The sequence below is a fragment of the Porites lutea genome, chromosome 7 (genome assembly GCF_958299795.1).
Source record: "Porites lutea chromosome 7, jaPorLute2.1, whole genome shotgun sequence".
Taxonomy (NCBI): Eukaryota; Metazoa; Cnidaria; class Anthozoa; order Scleractinia; family Poritidae; genus Porites; species Porites lutea.
In genome coordinates, this window is record NC_133207.1 from 31,927,967 (window position 1) to 31,953,378 (window position 25,412).

The 25,412-nt window shown below is 41.2% G+C and overlaps 2 protein-coding genes across 2 annotated transcripts in view; one reads left to right on the forward strand and one right to left on the reverse strand.

Moving 5' to 3' along the window:
• Positions 1 to 25,412, reverse strand: part of LOC140944794 (uncharacterized) — a 95,115-nt gene that overhangs the window by 30,559 nt on the left and 39,144 nt on the right. The window lies entirely within an intron of this gene.
• LOC140944289 (uncharacterized skeletal organic matrix protein 5-like) lies at positions 13,477 to 16,700 on the forward strand. The gene is made up of 2 exons (XM_073393443.1): positions 13,477 to 13,563; positions 16,176 to 16,700. Exons 1-2 carry the CDS (start codon positions 13,492 to 13,494, stop codon positions 16,698 to 16,700), a joined length of 597 nt encoding a protein of 198 aa, XP_073249544.1. The 5' UTR covers positions 13,477 to 13,491.

The window sequence follows — 25,412 nt, forward strand, 5'->3', positions numbered from 1 at the left end:
CTAAAGAGAAAAAAAGAGATTTTCCCCCGGACGATTCTTGGTCTGATCTACATCAGCTTTTTAGCGGCTAGACTCTCAGGAATGAGCGCCTGTTGTAACTCTGTAAACAAAAGCAATTTACAATTTTCCGGGCAAACGTTTTTTTACAAACATAGCGTTGGCGATCCTAAACTAGCACAATTCCTAAAACATGTTATAATTCCTTAAAAAACGGCAGGTTTTTCATTACAAGTATTCGAAAACTCCTCAATGGAAGTTTCAGAAAAAAGCGAAATCGTAGTAACACAAGCACCGGAGCTCGGCCAGACCGTAACGTGAGATTTATTTCAGGCGAGCTTTTTGACACGTGAAGCTGACAACCCGATGACCGAAAGTGATTTTGATTGGATGATATCGAATCATGCTGTGTGGGGGTGAAAGGCTCCAGTAAAAGCATCTGTGTCAGGTGTTTCTCTCCTTCAGCTCCTCCCTTTTTCGCTTCCATCTTTCCCCTTTCCCCCCAGAAACGCCTGATACTCAGGCTACGCAGTGGCAGCCCTGGATAGCTGTTTTGCCTTATGGGGCTCATTAACTTGGCATGGCCGTCGGTCCAATGAGCGCGGGTTAGCCCGCCTGGCAAAAACCGTTTTCTACCGAGGCGAGTACAAGTACTTCTTTAGGCGCCAGCTCCACCGTAAACAAATGGTAGCTGTTGGTTGGGAACTGCAAAAACAGTTCTCCCACGGTATGCGTATGGAGATGGGATCAGAAAAATTGAACTACGTGCCCAAATAAATTTGAAAAAATACAAATTAACTACTTTGAAGCACACGTACCAACTCCGCGGTATGGCCAGCACCTTACGCATGCGCACAACCATGAGCCCCAATAAGGACGAAACAGCTGTCCATGGCTGCCACTGCCGGTTGTGCCCATGCTTAAGGTATTGGCCATACCGCGGAGTTGGTACGTGTGCTTCAAAGCAGTTAATTGGTATTGTTTCTAAATCTTTAAGTCAATTTAAACGATTGGATGATCTGAATTTCTGATTTTTTAAGTACTGTGTACACGGCATTCATGAAAAACAGGTCTTAGTTAGGTTGTTTAGGGTAGTTAGGTTTATTTAAGATTTTTTATACTCCTCATGAATTTTACCGTGTTCAAATATAGAATCATTCTATTCTATTCTGTTCTATTCCTATCACTTGAAATCCGGAGTACCCCTCCCCCCTCCCCTGGCGCGGACGCAAAACCGGAAGTCACTGGACAGTGTGGACTGAGTTTAGCCTAGCAGCGTCCTTAAGGGTGCAAAGTTTCTTGATTGATGTTTTGAGACTAACGTTGCAAGTCCTTCAACAAACTTGTTTAGTAAATCACGCCGTGGTTGGTGACATTGAACGAAGAGTATTCATAGATTATAATAATTTGAACTCAATTGAACTGTTGGAAATAAATAATTTAAACAACTCTTGATAGGCTGAAAGTGAAAACGGACTTTGCAGGTGGATTACTTTACGTCAAATAAATTCTTATACCTAACTTCCACTTGTTGATTTGTAGATGAGTGTAAAACAGGACAACATAACTGCCACAATGATGCATACTGTACCAACACCAAGCGTTCCTTCACTTGTACTTGTAAGCCAGGATATACTGGGGATGGTGTTAACTGTGCAGGTAGCAAACCATACGGAGCTTAAACTAACAGGAGTTTAATCTTTAGTTTTATGCTATTCCATACCATAAAGATTAGAGCCAGGCAGAAAGCTGGAAACCGGTTTCATATTTAGTCAGTGGTATGTGTCAGATAAGTATAGTTTCTTTGTGTTGTGGACAGGTGCAATCACAAAATGACGTAATACAAAAGATTAAAAAGACACTGAACAATATCTATACCACATAACAATAGCTAACCAATAACAATTTCCCTATGACCAAGAAACACCCCACAGGTCGTATCCACGAAAAATGTCTGGTGTTAGTTGCAGGCCCTAGATTCCCCGTAGCTTGCGAACAGGCTTGCATGTGCGATTTCGAGGGAAATTTGGGCGTGCACATTTCCTAGCCCTATTAGTCTGCTCGAGCCGCCAAAAATTTTTCTTTTCGCGGGCTAAATTCCCCCAGCGAATTAGCTTTCCAAGCTGTGTGCAACATGTAAAACTTTGGTTTATCATTTGTAGTTTTTAGTTTTTTGGCATTCAATGTAACTCTCTTTTTTGTTTCGTCTACTATAAAAATTTATCATTCTATAAATATATGATATATATCTATCCTCATTGGATAGAATCGACACAAAAATCGAACAAAGCCTGTTGACAATTCAGCATTAAATCTTGATTTGCAGACATAAACGAGTGTGAGACTGGAAACAACCAATGTGACAAGGATATTTCAGCGTGCGATAACACTATAGGATCTTACAAGTGTGTCTGCATGTCGGGTTTTTCCAAGAGTGGACATGAACATAAATGTACAGGTAAATATACCACTGAGCACTTCAAGATATCAATTGAAATGGATACTTTAAAAATGTCTTCTTCTTTTGTCGAATTTAAGTGGGGTGAATCAGGTTGAAATGATAAAAGCATCGTCAAAAAAGGAACGTATACGGCATATTATGATGCTTAACAGATCTACAGTTTGATAATTCAGCATTAATTCTTAATTTTCAGACATAAACGAGTGTGAGACAGAAAAACACAACTGTGACATCACCAGTTCATTGTGCCAAAACACTAAAGGATCATTTAGGTGTATTTGCAGGGAAGGGTATTCCAAAAGTGTAACTGAAAACAATTGTACAGGTAAATATACTACCGAGCACTTCAAGATATGTTAATTGAAATGGGTACTTAAATATATCTTCTTTTTTTCAATGTTCCTTTTCACGGGCTAAATTCCCCCAGCCAGCGAAAGCTTTCCAAGTGTGCAACATGTAAATTGGTTTATCATTTGTATTTTTTAGTTATTTGGCAGTCAATTTAACTTCCTTTTCTTTGTTTTGTCCACTATAAAAATTTATTATTCTATAAAAATATGATATATATCTATATCCTCATTGGATAGAATCGACACAAAAATCGAACCCGATTGATAATTCAGCACTAACTATAAACGAGTGTGAAACTGGAAACAACCAATGTGACCCCGATACTTCACTATGCGTTAACACTAAAGGATCTTACAAGTGTGTCTGCCGGTTGGGTTTTTCCAAAAGTGGACATGAACATAAAATGTACAGGTAAATATACCACCGAGCACTTCAAGATATCAATTGAAATGGATACTTTAAAAATGTCTTCTTCTTTTGTCGAATTTAAGTGGGGTGAATCAGGTTGAAATGATAAAAGCATCGTCAAAAAAGGAACGTATACGGCATATTATGATGCTTAACAGATCTACAGTTTGATAATTCAGCATTAATTCTTAATTTTCAGAGATAAACGAGTGTGAGACAGGAAAACACAACTGTGACAACACTAGTTCATTGTGCCAAAACACTAAAGGATCATTTAGGTGTGTTTGCAGGGAAGGGTATTCCAGAAGTGTAGCTGAACATAATTGTACAGGTAAATATACTACCGAGCACTTCAAGATATGTTAATTGAAATGGGTACTTAAATATATCTTCTTTTTTTCAATGTTCCTTTTCACGGGCTTAATTCCCCCAGCCGGCGAAAGCTTTCCAAGTGTGCAACATGTAAATTGGTTTATCATTTGTATTTTTTAGTTATTTGGCATTCAATCTAATCCCTTTTTTTGTTTTGTCCACTACAAAACTTTATTATTCCATAAAAATATGATATATATCTATCCTCATTGGATAGAATCGACACAAAAATCGAACCCGATTGATAATTCAGCACTAACTATAAACGAGTGTGAAACTGGAAACAACCAATGTGACCCCGATACTTCACTATGCGTTAACACTAAAGGATCTTACAAGTGTGTCTGCCGGTCGGGTTTTTCCAAAAGTGGACATGAACATAAAATGTACAGGTAAATATACCACCGAGCACTTCAAGATATCAATTGAAATGGATACTTTAAAAATGTCTTCTTTTTTTGTCGAATTTAAGTGGGGTGAATCAGGTTGAAATGGTAAAAACATCGTCAAAATAGGAAAGTATACGGCCTATTATGATGCTTAACAGATCTACAGTTTGATAATTCAGCATTAACTCTTAATTTTCAGACATAAACGAGTGTGAGACAGGAAAACACAACTGTAACGCCACCAGTTCATTGTGCCAAAACACTAACGGATCATTTAGGTGTGTTTGCAGGAAAGGGTATTCCAGAAGTGGACCTGAACATAATTGTACAGGTAAATATACTACCGAGCACTTCAAGATATGTTAATTGAAATGGGTACTTAAATATATCTTCTTTTTTTCAATGTTCCTTTTCGCGGGCTAAATTCCCCCAGGGAAAGCTTTCCAAGTGTGCAACATGTAAATTGGTTTATCATTTGTATTTTTTAGTTATTTGGCATTCAATCTAACTTCCTTTTTTTGTTTTGTTTACTACAAAAATTTATTATTCTATAAAAATATGATACATATCTATCCTCATTGGCTAGAATCGACACAAAAATCGAACCCGATTGATAATTCAGCATTACTATAAACGAGTGTGAAACTGGAAACCACCAATGTGACACGATATTTCAGTGTGCGATAACACTAAAGGATCTTACAAGTGTGTCTGCATGTCGGGTTTTTCCAAAAGTGGACATGAACATAAATGTACAGGTAAATATACCACCGAGCACTTCAAGATATCAATTGAAATGGATACTTTAAAAATGTCTTCTTCTTTTGTCGAATTTAAGTGGGGTGAATCAGGTTGAAATGATAAAAGCATCGTCAAAATAGGGCATATACGGCATATTATGATGCTTAACAGATCTACAGTTTGATAATTCAGCGTAAATTCTTAATTTTCAGAGATAAACGAGTGTGAGACAGGAAAACACAACTGTGACAACATCAGTTCATTGTGCCAAAACACTAACGGATCATTTAGGTGTGTTTGCAGGGAAGGGTATTCCAGAAGTGGACCTGAACATAATTGTACAGGTAAATATACTACCGAGCACTTCAAGATATGTTAATTGAAATGGGTACTTAAATATATCTTTTTTTTTTCAATGTTCCTTTTCACGGGCTAAATTCCTCCAGCCAGCGAAAGCTTTCCAAGTGTGCAACATGTAAATTGGTTTATCATTTGTATTTTTTACTTATTTGGCATTCAATCTAACTTCCTTTTTTTGTTTTGTCCACTACAAAAAAAATTTAATATCTCATTGGATAGAATCGACACAAAAATCGAACCCGACTGATAATTCAGCATTAACTATAAACGAGTGTGAAACTGGAAACAACCAATGTGACCCCGATAATTCACTGTGCGTTAACACTAAAGGATCTTACAAGTGTGTCTGCATGTCGGGTTTTTCCAAAAGTGGACATGAACATAAATGTACAGGTAAATATACCACTGAGCACTTCAAGATATCAATTGAAATGGATACTTTAAAATTAAAATGTCTTCTTCTTTTGTCGAATTTAAGTGGGGTGAATCAGGTTGAAATGATAAAAGCATCGTCAAAATAGGAACGTATACGGCATATTATGATGCTTAACAGATCTACAGTTTGATAATTCAGCATTAATTCTTAATTTTTAGACATTAACGAGTGTGAGACAGGAAAACACAACTGTAACGCCACCAGTTCATTGTGCCATAACACTAAAGGATCATTTAGGTGTGTTTGCAGGGAAGGGTATAACGAAAGTGTACCTGAACATAATTGTACAGGTAAATATAGCATGGAGTACTTCAAGATATCTTAATTGTGAATGGTACTTATTATAAATAGATCTTCTTCTTTTCAGGCACGGGTTTACGTGAATCAGGTTTAACAGAAATTGTGTAATTCATTAAAAACTCTCGTTTTCTTTTCTTAGTTTGTCCACTTTTTTCTTTTGCTTTGCTTTGAAAATAGAGATTGAATTAAAGAGATCGGAACTAACTACTTGAAGAGCGTAAAATAGCTAAGAGTGACGCACTCGCTCGAGGGCCATGCGCACTGTCCTTCGTGAACTGGAATGAATGACAGAATGACGCATTGTCGATGTTTTTTTTTTTGTTTTTCAGGTAGGATGATGTCAAGTTGCAAGGAAATTTATGATGAGACTTTGTAAGTACAGCGTACGAGATTACTATGGTGTTAGCAACATTTTTTACTACTTTTTTCGTCTCGATATAACACACAACTTTTCTCATATCATAGTAAGTACAATGTAACCATATCCCCACCCCCCCCCCCCCAAATAAACTGTTTTAGCTTCGTCATGTGGAGCACTATGTCAGTTAGTGTTATCTGGAAGAGGTGACTCCAATGGTTTTTACTGGGAGCAAACCCTCCCAAGTTTGAGCTTTAGTTACATATTGCGGACAAAGATCTCATCATGAAATCATGGCTTTAATAGACATAGAGGAAATCTTGTTAGGACCAGTGTCAATACCAAATTATAAAAGAAATTTATCGAATAGTTTCGCAATTGTTATCGCGTTTATAGAAGTATGACACCACTTTTACGAAAACAATTAAAGATTGGAATAAATTACTGAGAAATCTGAGAAAGGTCCAAGTGTCAGAATTGTTAAAAAGGAATACGAAGAGCGTTAATTTGCTAATTAAAAGAATTTTATAATTCTAATTAAACTGATAGACTTTGCCGAACTTGTGAGCAATCAAGGCAGTAGAGTGATGAAATTTGTTGTATTATTCATTTTTAACTTGCATATTTCTTAATCATATAAATTATTATATGATAATCAGTATTATTCTAAGCTGTTTAAATTTGAGGGCCACAAGTTCATCCGTTTGACACTCTTGCTGTCCCTTGTTACCTTCTTGTCATCTTATCTTTCTGTGCAATAAACAATCAAGAAGGCAACACTATTCAGGCTGTGTGAATTACATTTCGCCATGTCACCTATAGTACCATAAAATGGAACTGTAGCAGCAAAGGTTTCCAAATTTTTCTGTAGATATTATTTAAGTGTTTTAAAGTCATAATAAGACAAGATGTTCTTCACTTCAACCTTTTCAGGGGCCACAAGTTCAAATTTCTATCACTTCGGCTAGTGTTATGTTTGTAGCTGTCTGTCTATTAGTTTTCAATAAAGTGTTTGACATACCTCTGAGACAAATTTTGTTGTCTCATCGTCACACCCTAAAGAATGGGTTTGCCGGAAATGTATTGGTAGCTTTCTACCTTTCTACACACATTATCTATCGACATAGGATGATGAATGCGCGTACAACAGCAGTATCATGAATAATGATGTGCACCTACAAGCATTAATTGAAAAGAGCATGCAACTACAAATCATGCAATCATATAAATACCCGGAGCATGATATCGACATACGATGGGCTGCTGACGGTGACCCAGAAGGCTCAAATACAAACAAAAAAGAAACCGCAAATAAAAAAATAAAACGCAATAAAAAAAGGAAAACGCAAATGAAAAAAAGAAAATGCAAATAGAAAAGGTAAACGCAAATAAGACAAAAACTTAAAACAAACACGCAAACAAAAAAGCACAACACAAACAAATAAAACATATAAATATATTAGAAAGACAGAAGTAAAAAGCAAAACGGAAGTAAACAGGAAACGCAAAGAGCCTGAGTTCTCGCAAGCCGCAATGTTTAGTGCTTTTGATACCGTTGCAATGGACAGTAAAGAAGTAAGGCGATTAATTGAATACTATTTTCACCATGGATTTCAAAACCAAGTTGTTGTTGATGTCCTTAATAATCGACATGCAGTCACAATAGGGACATTTATACGAGGAAAAATAAGACGCGTCTTAAATAAGACGCGAACTGTACCATTTATACGAGCATGTCTTATCTAATAAGAAGCCTCTTAGCTAAGCCGCGTCTTATTTTAGGCGAAATGTGCCGTTTATACGGAAAGTTCGCGTCTTATTTAAGACGCGTCTTATGTAAGACGCGTCTCATTTTTTCCTCGTATAAATGGCCCTAAGGAGTCCTTCAACTTTAAAGCGACAGCTTCGTGACTACGGCCGGTCTCAGCAGACGTAGCGTGGACGTTAGCGATCACGAAGTTAGGGAAATAGTGCAAAGGGAAATGTCTGGTCCCGGCGAACTTCGTGGTTACAGAGCAGTGTGGCACTAGCTAAGATTGAGTCATCACATCCATGTGCCAAGAGAAAGGGCTCCCAATATTCTTCGTGAGCTAAATCCAGCTGGAACAAAAGAGAGAGAGAAGTCTGACGCAGAAGGGTACAGTGAAAAATCCTTTGGTTGGAAGTTGAAAGGTCAAATAACAGGCCTGAGGTCCCTTCAATGTGTAAAAGAAAATGCTGGTTGTCCACGCCTTGGGAGAATTGATTGTGGCACCGAAAATGGAACTTTGGGAGCGTGTACAGTTACTTCAGACAAGAAGGCAAAGGTCTCGCTGATCTCTGCACATTTCTTCTACCACCGGTAGGGGGAAGTGAAAAAAAAATTCACTGGTGCTCATTTCTTAATTCTCAGAACTTGTCTTTTGCTTTTATAATTATATTGTAAGGATAAATTTGAAGCAGATCGCACGCTTGGCTAATAAGGCATATTTAGAATAATAAACTAACTCAGGAGAAAGAAAAAGGGCGATATACTTTGACTTTACTATGCCCCGTTTTAACACAGTAAAATACGGGAAACTCTCTCTGAAATACCTGGGACCTTTCTTTTGGTCTAGGCTAACAAAAGAGGAAAGTGGCAAGAACAGCTTGAGTGTTTTTAAACGTTGTATAAAGAAAAGATTTAGCAAATTTAATTTCAGATGGCGGATGTAAAAACTGTCTTTTTTGCAATAGTTGAATTAATCACTTGTGCTGCTTTAGTTTAATTATTATTAATATAATTGTTATATCTTATGGGGGCAACCAGAAGAGTATTGGTATTTGACGCTGAAAAAGTTTGTGTTTCTGAAAGGCTCTCGCTAATTAGAAGGAGAAGAAAAAGTGTTCAGTTGTGTCCACAAGAAACAACACATCCAATTTTCCAAATCCATCAAATTGTGCAATTTCATGTGAAAGAGATCGTACACCCATTGCGCTTTCTTTCTTGGAGAGATTCAGAATTTCTGATCCCCCGGCCCACAGCTTAACAGAACAAAACAGTAATCTATTTTTAATTCCAGAAGCAGTCAGAATTTCTGATCCCCCATCATGGCAAAGGACAAAAACGGCTATCTGTTCATAGTTATAAAAGTATTCAGAATTTCTGATCCCCCGGCCCATAGCTTGACAGAACAAAACGGTAATCTATTTTTAATTCCACAAGGATTCAGAATTTCTGATCCCCCATCACGGCAAGGGACAGAAATGACTATCTGTTCATGCTTGTCAAAGTATTCAGAATTTCTGACCCCCCAAGCAACTTAAACAGCTGTCCCAGACAGTAATCAAACAATGGCAAGACTATAGTATTGGAGAGCATTTGACAAGTTGGCTTGGAAAGAACTTTACGCGCTCGACGCAGAATACCTAATCTATGGTCCTTCCAAGATAAGGTGTTGTTTAGGACCCCGAAGATATTTAAACTTGTTAACTCTTTCTTAACGCGTGTTACTGATTTCTATAACTAGATCATCAGCCTCCGTAGTCCTCTCATGAGTACCAACAAGCCTAATCGTCATTTTTTCAAGATTAAGTATTAGAAAATAAGCTTGAAGCCAGCTTAGGACGTAAGTTAGGCCACTAGTTAACTGAGCTTGAATTTTACTGACCGACTTGCTTGCTAAATAGACAAGTGTATCGTCAGCATAAAGCGCGACGCTACAACCTTGAACCGCCAGAGGTAAGTCATTTATGTAGACGATAAATAATAAAGGGCCAAGTACGCTACCCTAGGGGACCCCGAAAGATATAGGCTGGGGCTCAGACACGACCCCATTAGTGCAAACACTTTGGGTCACTTTTGACAGCAGAGCGATTCATTCCTAGTGAAGTTAACTAATCTAACATGATGCTATGATCTGAGGTGTCAAAGGCCCTGCTTAGGTCTAAAAGTATAGGCCAGTTAATAGTCCTTTGTCAATGTTTTCCAGCAAAGTGTTTGTCACGTGTGATGCACAGTCAATGAGCTTGTCATCCGTTTCACTCCAAGATACAAGGTTATTAGGTACAAAAAACAGTTCAGGGACGATTTCACTCAACTTCTTTTGAAGTCGTTTATGCTTTAATTAGAGGATCCTAACGAACAAGCAATCGCGTTCAATACTCTTATTTCGGACTGTTTAGAGTGACATGCACCCTTAAAGCGTGTGAGGGTGACAGATAACCTGCGCTCTGCTTGAATGATCCGAACATTCGACAGGGACGGATCCAGGATTTTTTTTAGGAGGGGGTGCACTCGTCTCTTGCTCTACTTCAACACCAATAAACCACATAGTTTTTTTTTGCAGAATATCAGTTGTATTAGAAAACCGCAGGTCATCTCAGGAGGGGGGGGGGGTACGCACCCCCTGCACCCTCCCCCTAGATCCGCCCCTGTTCGAACGCTGCAGGAGGCATGCAGGCGTTATCGTAGGGAAACACACACACCCCCTCACATTGAGGCTGCGTGGGACATCTTCCAAGACTCCCGTAATAGTCTTAAGAAACTGATTGGGAAAGCAAAGAGAAGGTTTGTGACCAACGCACTCTCGTCTAAGCTGCACAAGGAAGTATGGAAGACGATCCATCGTATACTTCACCCCAGCCATCAATCAATAACTGTCTATCCTGATGAACTGAATGAGCACTTTGCTTTTGCAGCTGAGCGTGTCGATGCCTCAGTGGCAGTTGATAGGGAGGAGCCGCATAGGCGTATTAATGCTCTTGCGCATCACCCTGATACTTCCTTTGGTCTCAAGAGTGTTACCTATCATGAAGTTATTCGGGAGAGCAAAGCGCTGCGGTCCGACTGCTCTACTCACTACTGGTCCGAATAACATTCAAACCAAATTCATCAAGCTAGTTTCAGACCATTTAACATCGCCTTTAACGCATATCTTAAACACGTGCATTTCGAAACTGGACTTCCCAACTCTTTGGAAGATTGCACGCATTAGTTCATTCCGAAGGTGGGCGAACCCCAGGGAAATGACGATTTTCGCCCTGTTTTCATTTTGCCTGTGTTATCAAAGGTTTATGATCTTGACGACAAAAGGTGGATTTTCTCACAGAAACTGTTGCGCTTCAGCCAAATTTAAGTGCATACCGCAAAAGCCACTCAACTGCAACTACTTTGCTTGCAATAAGAGATGATATCCTCAAGGCAATGAACAGAGGTGAGGTCACCATTGGAATTATGGAAGACTTTTCTAAAGCTTTTGATACAGTTGTGTATGAGACATTTCTGTGCAAATTGCATAAGCTAGGGTTTTCCAAGTCCTCTCTACATTAGATTGTGAGTTATTTGACTGATCGAACGCAGTACGTCCAAATCGATGATCTCTTGTCGGAGCGCATAAATGTGTCTTTTGGGGTACCTCAAGGATTCATTTTGCGTCCCCTCTTATTCAAACTTTATGTCAACGACTTGACAGACGTTCTCCCAACCGAAGGAAATTCCCATCAAATATGCGAACGATATAACGATTTGTAGTCACTCTAAACCATCTGAGCCTCAGAGTTGTCAGGTGGAGATGCAGGCTGCGCTGGACAAGCTTTCTACCTGGTCATCCCGATGTAACTTGGCCCTCCATCCTAAAAAGACTAAAGTAATGCTTCTTTCAACTCCCCAGATGTCAAGAACACATGGGCTAGACGGACACTCTATCCATCTCTAATGGAAAGGGTCTCGAGCGAGTTTCAACTTTCCGCCTACTTGGTACGGAAGTGCACGAAAACGTCAACTGGAAAAGGGAGAGAAACTCCAAGATCTCAAGTTGTTACGGAACTTTGTCTGTACTGAAGAAGTTGAAATACCGTGCCCCGTATAATGCCAGAAAACACTTGGCAGAGTGTCTTATTTTGTCAAAGATCGATTATAATGACATTGTCAGTGATACTATAGCAGATTATCTTGTTAAGAGACTTCAGCGAGTACAGTTAGCGGCTGCTAAGCTGTCTACCTGGTCATCCAGATGTAACTTGACGCTCAACCCTAAAAGGACTAAAGTATGATGCTTCTTTCAACTCCCCAGATGGCACGAATTCATGGACTAGACGGACACTCCATCAATCTCTGCGCAAATGGAAAGGGTCTCGAGCGAGTTTCAACGTTCCGGTTAGCGGCTGCTAGTTTTGTTTTAGGACGCTACGCAACTAAGCTTGATTTACTTTATTAAATACGTTCATACACTCCCGTAGTACCCTCGAAAACCATACCCTATACCCGTTTTCAGACCAAAAATGGCGCAAAAACCATACTCTTTGGAGCGGCACATGCCTATATGGCTTATATAAGGGAGTACGTACCCTCCCGCGGATAACTGTGGGCCCATGTGGGTTAAAGTGGATAAGGTGACTCCGCTTTTTTTTATTAAAACAATCAATAAGGGCAGCAGAGTTGCTAGCCAGGAAACGCGGTGCTCTTCCGATTAAATTGTATTTATTCGCGAGAGCGCTTTTTGATTTTTTTTTTCGAGGGCGGCGCTCTTTCAAGCAACTACGGTTTTCATTTCATTTGAGGACCTTATAACTCTTGTGGTTCATCTGCATTACATTTGAAAACTTTTACATTTGCTGTCAGTTATCACATTTCTGGCTTCAACGGCCTAACTATCCTTTCTACTGCTTTTGGACCATATAATTCTTTTTTAGGCCGCACCACCCGATTCAAATAACCTTGGCTGCATTCGGCTGGTGCTAATTTTGTAACCGTACGTCTGTCGAGGTATATCAATAGTCCAGTTTCGAGTTCGCTATGACCGCTGAATTAAAGAAGTGAAGACGCATTTTTTACAGGCTTAGCCTCCATCTGAAGTAATATATTCACAAATTCCAACGAGAAAAAGACCTATTTATTACTCTGTGTATTGTGCATATTCAAATTTTAAACAGTTACTTGCCGGAATTTCTGAATATTTTACTTTACGTCGAGGGTAACCCTGTATAAATGTGCCGTTAATGTTTGTATTCAGCGGTAATTTTTAATTTGAAACTGGACTATTGTTCATTTGGTTTTTCTTTGTTGTAAGGTCGACATTGCTTCATACCAAATGTCAGTTTTGTCCGCGACGTGCGAAAGATTGTCATGTTCTTGTTTATATTTATTCTCTTTATGTCTCTAAATCCAATCGTTTATTGCATCTGATTCAATATGAGGACGGTGGTCACTTACTAAAACATGCAGAGAAAACAAATCTTGCTTGATTTCATGCAGTGCCTCAAAAATATATCATTATATAAATATCTATTTACTAGGGAGCGTGAAAACAAAGCCTACATCCTGCAAGTGGAGTCTAAACCAATTCCTGTGTACTGTCACATGGAAGCTGCTGAGCTTGGAGCATGCGGAGGAGGTGGATGGACGCTCGTCATGAAGACCGATGGCGAAAAGGTAGCAGCAGCGATGCAACAATTTTTTCCCTCGCCGGGATTTCGCCCAGAAGGCGAAATCCCGAGGAGGCACTCTTGTAACTCGGCGTATATTAAGGAAAGTACTTACAGCTGGAATATACAGTCAGTATGCCAGAAAAAAATCTCGACTTGTCTGAACAGGGGCCGCGAGGAATCGGTAGGTAATGATGACGTTTCTATTGTTTGCGCCCGCAAGTACGAAATGGTTAGGATGACGTAAAGACAAAAAATCGCTAGGGGACCGGTTAGGTAGATTTTGTGACATTTATCGTGCAGTCATACTTCGATACTCTTTCACGTTACGTGTTATCAGTGACATTCTGTGGAGCAGTTGTTTTGAAAGTTATGGACCAAAAGACACTCGTTAACCGCAGATGAAGTTCTAAGGTGCGTATAACTGTGTATATATATGGAGAGTTTGCCAGACACGAGTTCACAATTTTTTGATTGGAAACCTTGCCAGACACTCTTTCTCTCTCTTTGACCGAAGTTAAGACTCAGCCCCAAACAAGCAAGACGAGTAAACAACGGCTAGCTTATCACTAGCAGAACTATGGACGATTACAGAAATTCGCCGACAATCAAATTCTGTGCTGACTTATTCCCTGCTCACAGATCATGTCCTTCCGCTATAAAATTTAAAATAAGACTAGAATGCGCGAGCGTGAATTAATCAAACGTCCTTCTCATTTCTAAGGCTTACTTTCCGGCAAATAAAATGAACTGAATGTAAAAAGTGAAAGAGAAATAGCGAAAAATTCAACTTCTAATTAAATTTTTTCTTATGGTTTAGAATAAACTATTCTCGAAACTGAGAATGTTTTGATCAAAGCTGTGTACATCGAACAGTGAAACCGTGCATGGAACCTTGCGTTTCCTGTATTTATCTCACATATTGTATTGAATATGTGTGAAAATCTTCATTATGAATCGGTGTATTTCAAAGAGCCACACAACGAGCAAGAATACCATTGACCAACAATATACAGAATGGGGGCAGTTGTAGTGTCAACTATTACCAGTAGTATTCATTGATAATATATTGCCCGCGTTCATGATTGGTTCCAAATCCCTCGACTAATTCTTCATAACCTTCAGCCGTTTACCATTTTTGGAAGATGTAGGACTGAATATACATGATCGATTCTATGGTATATTGCCTATTATTAAAAACTGACTCATTGGATAATGCAATTCTAGTGTTCTGATTGGCTTATGAGCGTCTGCTCAAAATTAAAAACAAGCTGAAAATCAGTTGTTTTTACAAATAAAGTTGGGAAGAATTCTCGATACCGTTTTGTGGGCGTTTTTGATAAAACAATTATTCTACTCGTCCTTGTTGGATATGAGATGATTACAGCCATCTCGGCGCTACGCGCCTCGTTGACTAATCTAAATGACCCATCGATCAACCTCGAGCAGTTTCCTTTAAACTATTTTTTGCTAAAATTGCGACCGAGAATTGCTAGCAAATCAGGTTTGGGACAGATTGCAATCCAGGACATAAGTGAACAGCGGAGCTGGTTTTAGGAAAGTAACTAAACAATTAGCTGAAAGGAAGCGAACATACCGTCAGCTTTTGGCTGGGGGTACAGGTATTGAAATATCAAATTTGGAAATTGCCAATCCATACTGGACCGCACGGTATGGGAGTCTGTTGTGTAAACCATTCTGGCTTATGTTGAAAATTAGCTGTTAGGTAAATTTTAAGCTTTGGTATAAATGGGGCAAAGGGCGTGATTTCAGTCCAGTGCAATCCTTGGGGCAAGTTTTTTTAATAGCGCCCGAACAAAACGTTTATTTTCTGACAGGTTGATAGTTTCAGATGAATTGTTAGTTTTACAATGAAGGAGCAGAATTTTTGTACAGATATTGATTTTATTTAATTTTTACCCTTTTTGGCATATTTCCTACCATAATAATGTTGCGCAAAAGTGGGTGATCCAAGATAGCCCGTGAGGAGAATCTTGTGTGCCGCTCGCAAAAATGTTACCGTGTAGGTTTCTTACAAGAATAGGGCTTTACTGACAAATTATGAGGCTAATTTGTCTCGATTTTGGGTGAGTTCCTTTTTATTTGCGTTTTTATGAACCGAGACCGGGTTGAGGTCCATAAAATCGCGAAAAAGAACCAGCCCCGTATCCATTCCTCTTGACCGAAGATTTGGTAAATCAAGGATTTTCATGGCCAAAAAGGAAATTGTTTCTCGCACAGAACACAGGATTCGTTTCATCTTGACGGGTCGTAAAAGGGCCAGTCATATCAGTAATGTAGCCTCTTCACACTGGCTCACTAGTACACCTAGATGGCGACCATTGACCATTATCACAGCGAAATGTTTAGAGGAATCTCGCCATGTCACGTCATTTACCTGGCTGGGGTATTTATTACATTATTTTAATTCTTACCAGGCGTTTGATTGTCTTAGCCTAGATATTCTCAAAACTACTTGGGGACGAGGAGGAGTTGACCCCCAGGGCCCAGAGGGCCAAACTGGATAGTCTTACAAACTTTTGGAGAAGAATGTGACTGCTGTGATGTCAGGTGAAAACAGTTTGTTAATTGACGATATATCATTCTTTATCTGTTTAGAATACCTTTCATTACGATTCAAAATTGTGGACCAACAAGACGGACCATAATCGCTCTGCGGGAAAGACCCTGCTCGATGATCAAGAAACAAAATTACCCACCTACTGGAGCACACCATTCACTAAGATCTGCCTCGCTATGAAGATCGGCCATCAAGTTAATTCGATCGTCATCAACAAACAAGCCAACTCCTTACACTCCCTGATCGCTGACGGAAAATACCGTTTGACGTCACTGGGTCGTGACACCTGGAAGAAACTGATTGGCCAACAGGCATCGCTGCAGAGATATTGCAACCGCGAAGGGTTCAATTCTCGTGGGTCGCGCTCGTGGAACAGCAAAGCAAGAATAGGTATCATAAGTAACGAAAATAACGAGTGTGATTCCCCTGACTCAAGTATTGGGTTTGGATTTGGAATTGCTGGTTCGACTTATGAGGACAACACCTGTGGAAACGAGGCGGCCTGGAATCCAGACAATGGTAACAAAAACATTAAAGCGATGGGCTACATCCTGGTGCAATGAGTATACAAATGCAACGTCAAAAATATTGTTCGACTTCATATAGACGATGATCAGTGTCCTTTACATTGCTAAATAGAAACTGTAGGTTAACTAAAGGCTCAATTCTTGAGTGAACAAATATTTGTGGAAATTAAATTAAATAAACGCATTACTCAAAACAAAACCTTTTGTTTTGTTTTTCCCCGGGGGGATGCTTCTGGCAATTCTTGGTGGGGGTGTGCAGCCCGGTTCTCCAAATCCTGACGCTATTTCAGAAGGAAAAATGACATTTTCCAGACCCGTTTTCAGACCTAGCCGTTAGGCAGAAATTATGTTAGTATTAGTTATATTAGAGCGCAAACAAAAAAATTTCCTTAAATTCGTTTCGATTTTCGAATTCGGATATTTTTCTTCCTTTCTTACTCATTTGGAATTGAAACGGTAAATACGTTCATACACTCCCGTAGTTTCCTCGAAAACCATACCCGATTCCAGACCAAAATGGGCAAAGTGTATATCCGTTTTCAGACCAAAACGGCGCAAAACCCCTACCCGATGGGGCGGCAAATAACTATCTAGCTTATATAAGGGAGTATCCCCTCCGGATGTTTCCTCTGTCTTAATCATTCATTTATATTTTTTCCACGATAGGTCTCTCTCCAGGGAACGGTCCTAGAATTTTTTATCAATAGCCCTTTGACGCATTCCCACAACCCTGCCAGGGCTAGCGCCCAAAATTACACACGCATACACACTCGATGACACAAACGCGACCCTTTCTGGCACAACTTGAAAAAAAGCACTTAATCGAAACAGCGCCACCCGAATAACCTTGGCACCTTTTAAATAAAAAAGCAATAAGCGCCGCGGCGCTCTTGCAAAAAATTCAATGTTTTACTGATTTAATCGAAGGGGCTCCGACCTCAAGTAAGAGACGCACAGGAGAAGAAGAAAAATAAATAAACGCCTCGGCACTCTTTCGAATGAACATATTTTTCTCCTGCATTCAACCCATTCAAGCGAGAGTGCCGCATTTCCCAGTAATATACCAGCGCTTATTAATTTTTGCTAATCAGACCTTTTAATATGTTGATTACCATTGCTGATGTAAGCTTGAAGCATATTGATATAAGTTTAAAACCTGTCGTTAGAAGAAATGAAAGTTCAAAACAATACAAGGTTTGAACTTTCCTTTCTTCTTAGCAGTATGGTATTTAAATAAGTGTGATGAAAGTGATAATAAAGTATCTCCTTAAACAACTTTAAATTTAATTTATCGTAGAGTCAGTGATACTCCTATTAACTGAGTCTGCAAGGCTGCGTATGAACTTCAGTCAGTAAGGTTCGCACAAACGAAATTGTAAAAAGGTCGGAAATTTCGAAAGAGCGCCGCGGTGCTTATTGATTTTCCTGCTTGAAGATGCCAAGGTGATTTGAGGACGGGCTTTTTCGATTAAATGTAATGCAACAACAATGTAGCGGCACTTGTTTGCCGCTTAAACCGCGCGAGATTCACAGATAATACAAAATCTTGGCCAGGCTTGTTCTGGAATTCTTGTTTACTTTGTTGTATCGTATCGTATTGTATCGTGAAACTGAAAACGAAATTTACAGAATTAGGGAAGGCAAATAGCCAAAAACAAACATATCAAAAAAGGCGAACTAAAAGGCGGGCTTAAAGCGAACTGACATTATTGGCGGCTTCGTGAATTTCAATAAATGGACTTCCTTCTTTCTTTCTTTCTTCAAAATGTAGTAAACGACCTTTACGAGTGCTTTAAGATGTATTACGAAAATAACTTAATCACGTGCGAGATAATTATTAACACTTGCGTGACAAAAAGGAACATAACAAAATAAATCAAGTCAACTTCTGATTCTCGTGCCTGTGGGCACTTACATGGCTCCCCCTGAAATCACCGAATTTCAAACTAAAATCACAGGCTAAATCAACAAGTTCAATGTTCAAAAAACTAGTAATCTAGATCTAGTTTGCCCTGATGCATGGCTCCCCGTCTGAGAATCCCGGTCTCTCTTCCTGCGGCAGAAGCAACACCAACTTCTGAATCGGCCTTTCCAGTTCTGTCGGGGGGGCGCAGCCTGTTCCCATCGCCAGAGAGGTTGGGATCGCCAATACGAACCTTAACGCTTCTAACCAAACCATCCTTGCTGGGATACGTTCCTACCACTTGAGCCAGGCTCCAGCGATTCCTTGGCTTGTGGTCGTCCTTAACAATCACCACGTCGCCAATCTGAAGGTTGTGGCAGGGAGAAGTCCACTTGGATCTTCCTTGGAGGTTTTGTAAGAACTACTTTTTCCAACGGTCCCAGAACTGGCACGCGAGGTGCTGGACTCGTCTCCATCGTTTCCTCGAATACTGATCTTCTCTTGGAAAGACGCCAGGTGGCGGTAAAACCGGCTTTTTTTTCATTGTTACAATGTGATTCGGCGTCCATGGAGCTAGTGAGTCTGGGTCGCTGAGATTATCCAGAGTTAGCGGACGGCTGTTAACAATGGCTTCGGCCTCGCAGATCAGCATTTGAAAGGCTTCCCCATCTAGGACTCCTGCATTACCATCTAGAAGAGCTGTCAGCACACTGCGAACGGTCCGTATTTGCCGTTCCCATACTCCCCCTGCGTGGCTTGCTGATGGAGCGTTCATCTTAAAGGTTACCCAATCACAATCCTCTTTGAGCATCTCGCTACTGATCTTGGATTGATCCATAGCATGTAGGGCTTCTCGGAGTTCTCTCTTCGCCCCGATGAAATTCGTCCCTTGATCACTGCGCAGTTGTCGTACAGGTCCCCTTCGGCAGATGAAACGACGTAAGGCGTTAATAAACGAATCAGTTTCCAAGGAATTCGAAACTTCTAGGTGCACTGCCCTGGACGCCATGCATGTAAAAAGGGCGATGTACTTCTTTACTTCCTTGCGTCCTTCCTTTACGTGCCATGGCCGATAGTAATCAACGGCGCAGTTAGTGAAGGGGGGCGATGATTCCAGGCGATCCTCCGGGAGGTCAGACATCTTCTGCTCTTGGGCTGCACCTCTTAGTTTTCGGCAGGTGACACATTTCGAAATCACGTACGCCACAGCAGAAGTTCCACCAATCACCCAAAACCCGTTGGATCTGATCTCGTTTAACGACATGCCGCGACCCTGATGTTGGACCTTCTCGTGCGAATACTTGATAATCAGGTCAGTGACATGGCCTTTTCTTGGGATGATTACAGGGAATTTGATTTCTTCCGTGAAGCTTCCTCGCTTGATTCGACCACCGACACGTAACACGCCATCCTTATCTAGGAAGGGGTCAAGGCAGTGTAATGAACTTGTCTTTCTCATGGCAGTTTTCTTCTGTCTTGCAGCGGATCTTTCTTCACCTTCTACCTTGGCTTGAAGTGACTTAAGGGTACTTATGTCTTCATGGAATGCCATCGCTTGGACTGCTTAGAATATCCCCTTCTCAGCAGACTTAATCTATTCTACAGTGAGGATAGGTATGTAGCTTTCCCTTGGACGTTTGACTGATTTGCCAGGCTGTGTCTTCTTGGAGTTCACCAACTGCCGGAGTCTTTGCTTGAAGCGCAGACAAAGGGCTACTGCTTTACGAGCTCTGTGCCAGTCGGAGAAGAAACTTAAACTTTCAGAGAGGTTCCACGGCTCTTGCATATGTATTGCATGCGTTGTCATTTTCTTCACCTTCGGATCTCCTGCTGGTAGGTTGAAGACATCTTGGTCCTCTGGTGGTTGCGGCCACAGACCTTCGGGCTTCCAAAGGAATTTCGGCCCCGAGATCCACCTTGAACCTTCTACGAGCTCTTTGGCAGTGATACCACGCGAGGCATCGTCGGCTGGATTAGACTTTGTTTCAACGTGTCTCCACTGGCTGGGCGAGGTCTGATCTCTAATTTGCTGGACGCGGTTGGCTACGAATACATGAAATCTCTTCGAGTCATTCTTTGTGTAGCCTATTCTACTTTACTATCCGTCCAGAAGATCTCTTGCACGCCTTCGTACTGGAGCTCTTGACGAAGCATCTCACTAACTCTGACTGACACCACTGCTGCGGTGGGTTCTAGACGTGGTATGGTGACCATCTTTAAGGGGGCTACCCTTGCCTTGCCAAGGACCAGCGAACAGTGGATCTTCCCTTTGTCGTTCTCTAAGCGAATGTAAGAACACTGACCATAGCCATTTGTGCTCGCGTCGGAGAAGTGGTGCAGCTGGGTAGATGTTACAGTTCCAAAATCTTCCGGTTTAAAGCATCTGGGAACTGCCAGATTCTCCAAAAGGTGTAGTTCCTCTCTCCATCTCAGCCAGCATTCCCTAACATTCTCAGCGATAGGATCGTCCCAATCCACTTTGCCTTTGCAGAGCTCTTGGAGAAGCCATTTCTCTACCAGGAGTAGAGGCGCCAACAAGCCTAATGGATCATAAACGGTGCAGACTGTGGAAAGGATTCCTCGCCGAGTCAAAGGGCGATCCTGCACTACAATATGGAACTTGAAGCAGTCTGACTTGATACACCAACTGATGCCCAGCGCCCTTTCTATTGGAAGCTCGTCCTTTTCTAGACTTAACTCCTTAATGCCCTTGGCACGATCTTCTGTTGGTATGGCCTCGATAACTTTTCGCTTGTTGTTTGTAAATTTGTGAAGGTTGAATCCTCCACGGTGACACATCTCTTTAGTCTTGCTGATTTGTTTCTTTGCGTCCCTTGCAGTGGCTACAGATTTAAGGCCATCGTCGACATAAAAATCTCTTCTTAGAAACTCCGCTGGTTCTGAACCTAATTCCTTCTCATATTCTTCAGCCGTCTTCTTCAACGCGAAATTACAACAACCAGGCGACGACCCTGCCCCGAAAAGGTGAACTGTCATCCTGTATGTTGAGGGCTGCTGATCCAGGCTGCCGTTCTCCCACCACAGGAAGCGCAGTAGGTCTCGATAACTTTCAGTGACATGAACTTGCAGAAACATTGCCTCAATGTCTGCCATGAACGCAACGGGTTCCTGTCTGAACCTTGATAGTACTCCCACCAACTGGTTAGTGAGGTCCGGGCCTTGAGGAAGATGCTTGTTGAGAGCTTCACCCTTGTACTCTGCTGAGCAGTCGAAAACGACACGGATCTTGTCTCGTTTTTGAGGGTGGTAGACTCCATGGTGCGGGAGGTACCATATCCTTCCATCTTGCCTTGTTTCTTCGAGTGACGATATCTTCTCAGCGTATCCCTTCTTTATCATGTCGTTCATGAACGCTGTGTATTCTTTCTTGTACTTCTCGCCTCGACCAAATCTTAGCTTGGTTTTTTTTGAGGCGATGAAATGCGAGCTTCTTGCTGTTGGGGAGGGCCAAGGATTTCATCTCGAAGTGGCAGTGGTAGCTCATAGTGACTATCTGGGCGGTGATGAATTCCTTCTGTGACCTTTGCCATAAACCTTCGGTCGTCCATCGAGAGGGACTGTCCAGTTGCGTCCTTAGCTTCGTTGAAGTCCAACTCGAACATTCTCTTGACAGCTACAGGCGAGATAATCTCCTTTGCATAAGTTTCAATAACGAAGCTATGGGATGATGGTTCCTTGCTACCGATCTCCTTAACAGCGACTCTGTGGCACAGGACATCTGAATTTTCCTCGTTAGAACCTCCTGATATTGGGCCTATAATACCCCAGTCAAGAAGTGTTCGAATGGCGTAGGGATCACTGCTTCTCCCAGGGATAACTTCCTTTGGCTTGATGGCGCTTGGGCAGTTTGATCCAATGAGAAGCCCAACTTCTACATCAACTTGGTATGGATAAAGCTTACTGGCTATGCCACTTAGGTGGGGCCACACTTTTGCAGTTTCTGGTCGTGGGATTTCTTCTCTCTTCGTCGGTATGTCATCTCTTGTATATGTTTTGGGCAGTTCCACACGGGCGTCCTTACCCATACTTTCGACATTCAAACCAGTAATTCTTCGGGTGTGAACTACTTCTGACCCATGCATCGTGTTCAGCTGCAGTTGGGTTTCTGTGCATCGACTTGAAGGTCTTCAAGTACGCTTTCCTTGGTGAATGTGCCATTACTAGCGGGATCAAGTAAGGCATAGACCACTACCTGCCGTTCCGGATTGGTTCTATGATGTACACGGACGGGGACAATCATTGAGTTTGTGATAGCGTCGATGGCTCCGGTTGCATTGCATGTACTTGTGCAGCTGCTTGTGGCTTCTTCTGGCTGAGAAACTCTGGTAACTTGTTTACTTGCTGAGCCTTCATTAACCTTAAGGGTGCTCTTTGTTTCATCATGAAGGACCGTTGGATGGGGCATACTGCACGACTTGCACACCTTTCTGTTTCTGCATCGTTTAGAGACATGGCCAAGGCAAAGACAACCAAAGCACAGTCTAGCTTCTTGTATGAATAATCTTCTTTCTTCAATGGCCTTCTTCGTGAAATTTGGACAGTTATCTAAATCCTGATTGTAACTGTTGCAGAATGGACACGAAGGAGATCGATGTGGGGATTTCTGAATCAGGTGTGGCATTTGTAGAGAAGCTAGATGCGCTTTGTTTCCTCCTTTCCCGTTGTTTCTCCACATTGTGTTCTTGACGTTGCTACTGCTATTGCTTGCAGCCTCATTCTTTCTTGCTTCCTTAAGGGCGTCAGGTGAGAAAACGGGGTCTGTAGCCAATGCTGCCTCGTCCTTGATAAAAGCAACCACGTCGTGAAAGGAAGCAAGTCTCTCCTCGTATCTTAACATCTTGTTGGCAAGGCGACACCATCTTATTCCAACGGTACTAGGCAGCTTTGAGGTTACCTTCCGCAGAGTATCTTCAGAGTTAAGGCCTTCCATGTACTTAAGGGTTTTCATTGCTTGTTCACAAAGAACCAGGAAATCTGAAAACTGCTCTAGACTAGCACCATCACCTTCCCTTATGGCTGGCCACGAATTAAGCTTCTCCTTATAAGCCTGTGCTACACGATAAGGGTGTCCGAATCTTTCTTTTAGCAGCTTTCTTGCTTTCTCATAAGAATCTGTAGAGTCGAGAGTGATGAGACCTTTAATTGATTCTTTCGCGTCTCCAGCTGTGTACTGGTTTAGGTAATACAGCCTCTGCTTTGGATCGGTGACTCGACACTCTATTAGGCTTTCAAAGGCGTTGATGAATGCCGCATAATCGAAGTAGTTTCCAGAGAAAACTGGGGGCCGCTGTACAGGGAGCAAACTCATTTGCTGTTGTTCGGCTATCAGCTTTACCACAGAACTTAGCTCTTCTGTCTTGATGGGTGGTTCTGCTCCTGTATTCTCAACTGAAGGCGATTGAACAGCGTTGCCGCCTTTGCTTTGACTGGTATCCAGTTTTCTCAAGGGCACGAAGGTCGGGGCTCCTGGATTTAGGTTGTCTTCATACTTCGAAAATAACTTAATCACGTGCGAGATAATTATTAACACCTGCGTGACAAAAAGGAACATAACAAAATAAATCAACTCAACTTCTGATTCTCGTGCCTGGGGGCACTAACAAACAACATAAGCTTTATTTGCTCATTTTTACATAAGCTCGGATTCCTTTGTTCTTTTCGGGGGAATATATTACATAACCCCGAATCAGCTGTCTGAAAAGCTGGGTGCGACTTTGATTGTTTGAAAGGAAGAGCGGGGTTAATGAACAGCTAATTAAAATGCGAGGATGCGAGGGGATTGTGTATTAATATGCAAGGGTGATATTAAATGACTTTTCCCCCTTGCATATCAAAATACATAATCCCCTCGCATTTCAGTTAGCTCAGTTCATAAAAAAAAAATCACAAATGTTTATTGGAAATATTAAACACGACGCTATAATTACTAAAAAATTAAACTGATCTGCGCCCAGGCTCTGGAACTCCCTAACCGATGACATAAGACAAGAGAGGATAAAGGTGACAGAGAAGGCATCCCCCATACACACCCTATTCCATAGGTAATTCGTCTAGAGTTATTTTTAAGACACACATATGCCAAGGGGGATTAGACAACAGCCAATCACACAGCGCGAATGTGTTCCGTGTGGATGACCCACGCTCAGAGCCACGCGTTCTTCAGGAATTGAAGCAGAAAAAAAGACTCGCAGAGTAATATTGCTATTCGTTTTGTCGACGAAAACGACTAAAGAGAGACTTCTGCTAAAGCGGTGTCAGCGACATGGAAATTAAAAAAGAATCGCGCTTCCTCTCTTGTATAGAGCTAGGGAAGTCCTTAACAAGTGAATATTCTCTCAGGATCATTTATAATTTACAGTTTGAAGAGAGCAATTTCTGGTTTGATATTTATTCTTTTATTAGTCTTTTATTATTCAACAAAAGTAACACTTGACGTCCTATTTGGTTTATTGTACAAACGACCGGTTTCAATAGACCGGCTAAATTTCTCATTTTATTAAAGCACTGAGGTTACGACAACTTCGAGTTAAACTGATTTTACGGGTTGTAAAAGAGTCCAGCGATTCCCTTTTCCCAGGTGAGCGCCGACTCATTTCGCTTCAATATTCAGAAATGTTCTAAATGTCTTGACGCTTTCATTGCCTTTCGCCCGACATGTTTTGCACGGCGTTTAGTCATGCGAAAAACCTCCACGAAACATCCACGCAGCGCGCGAGGTAACTTTATCCCTATTCTAAAAATAACTTCCCCGAGAGAGCGCCGGAAATGGAGCTTAGGTCTTGGTTAAGGCGCTTCGCCTAACGTGCGTACGGAGTCTCACTAGC

Coding starts and splice junctions, on each gene's coding strand:
- LOC140944289 (XM_073393443.1), top strand. CDS start 13,492: ATGGAAGCTGCTGAGCTTGGAGCATGCGGAGGAGGTGGATGGACGCTC. Junction 13,564..16,175: donor TGAAGACCGATGGCGAAAAG/GTAGCAGCAGCG, acceptor TTATCTGTTTAG/AATACCTTTCATTACGATTC.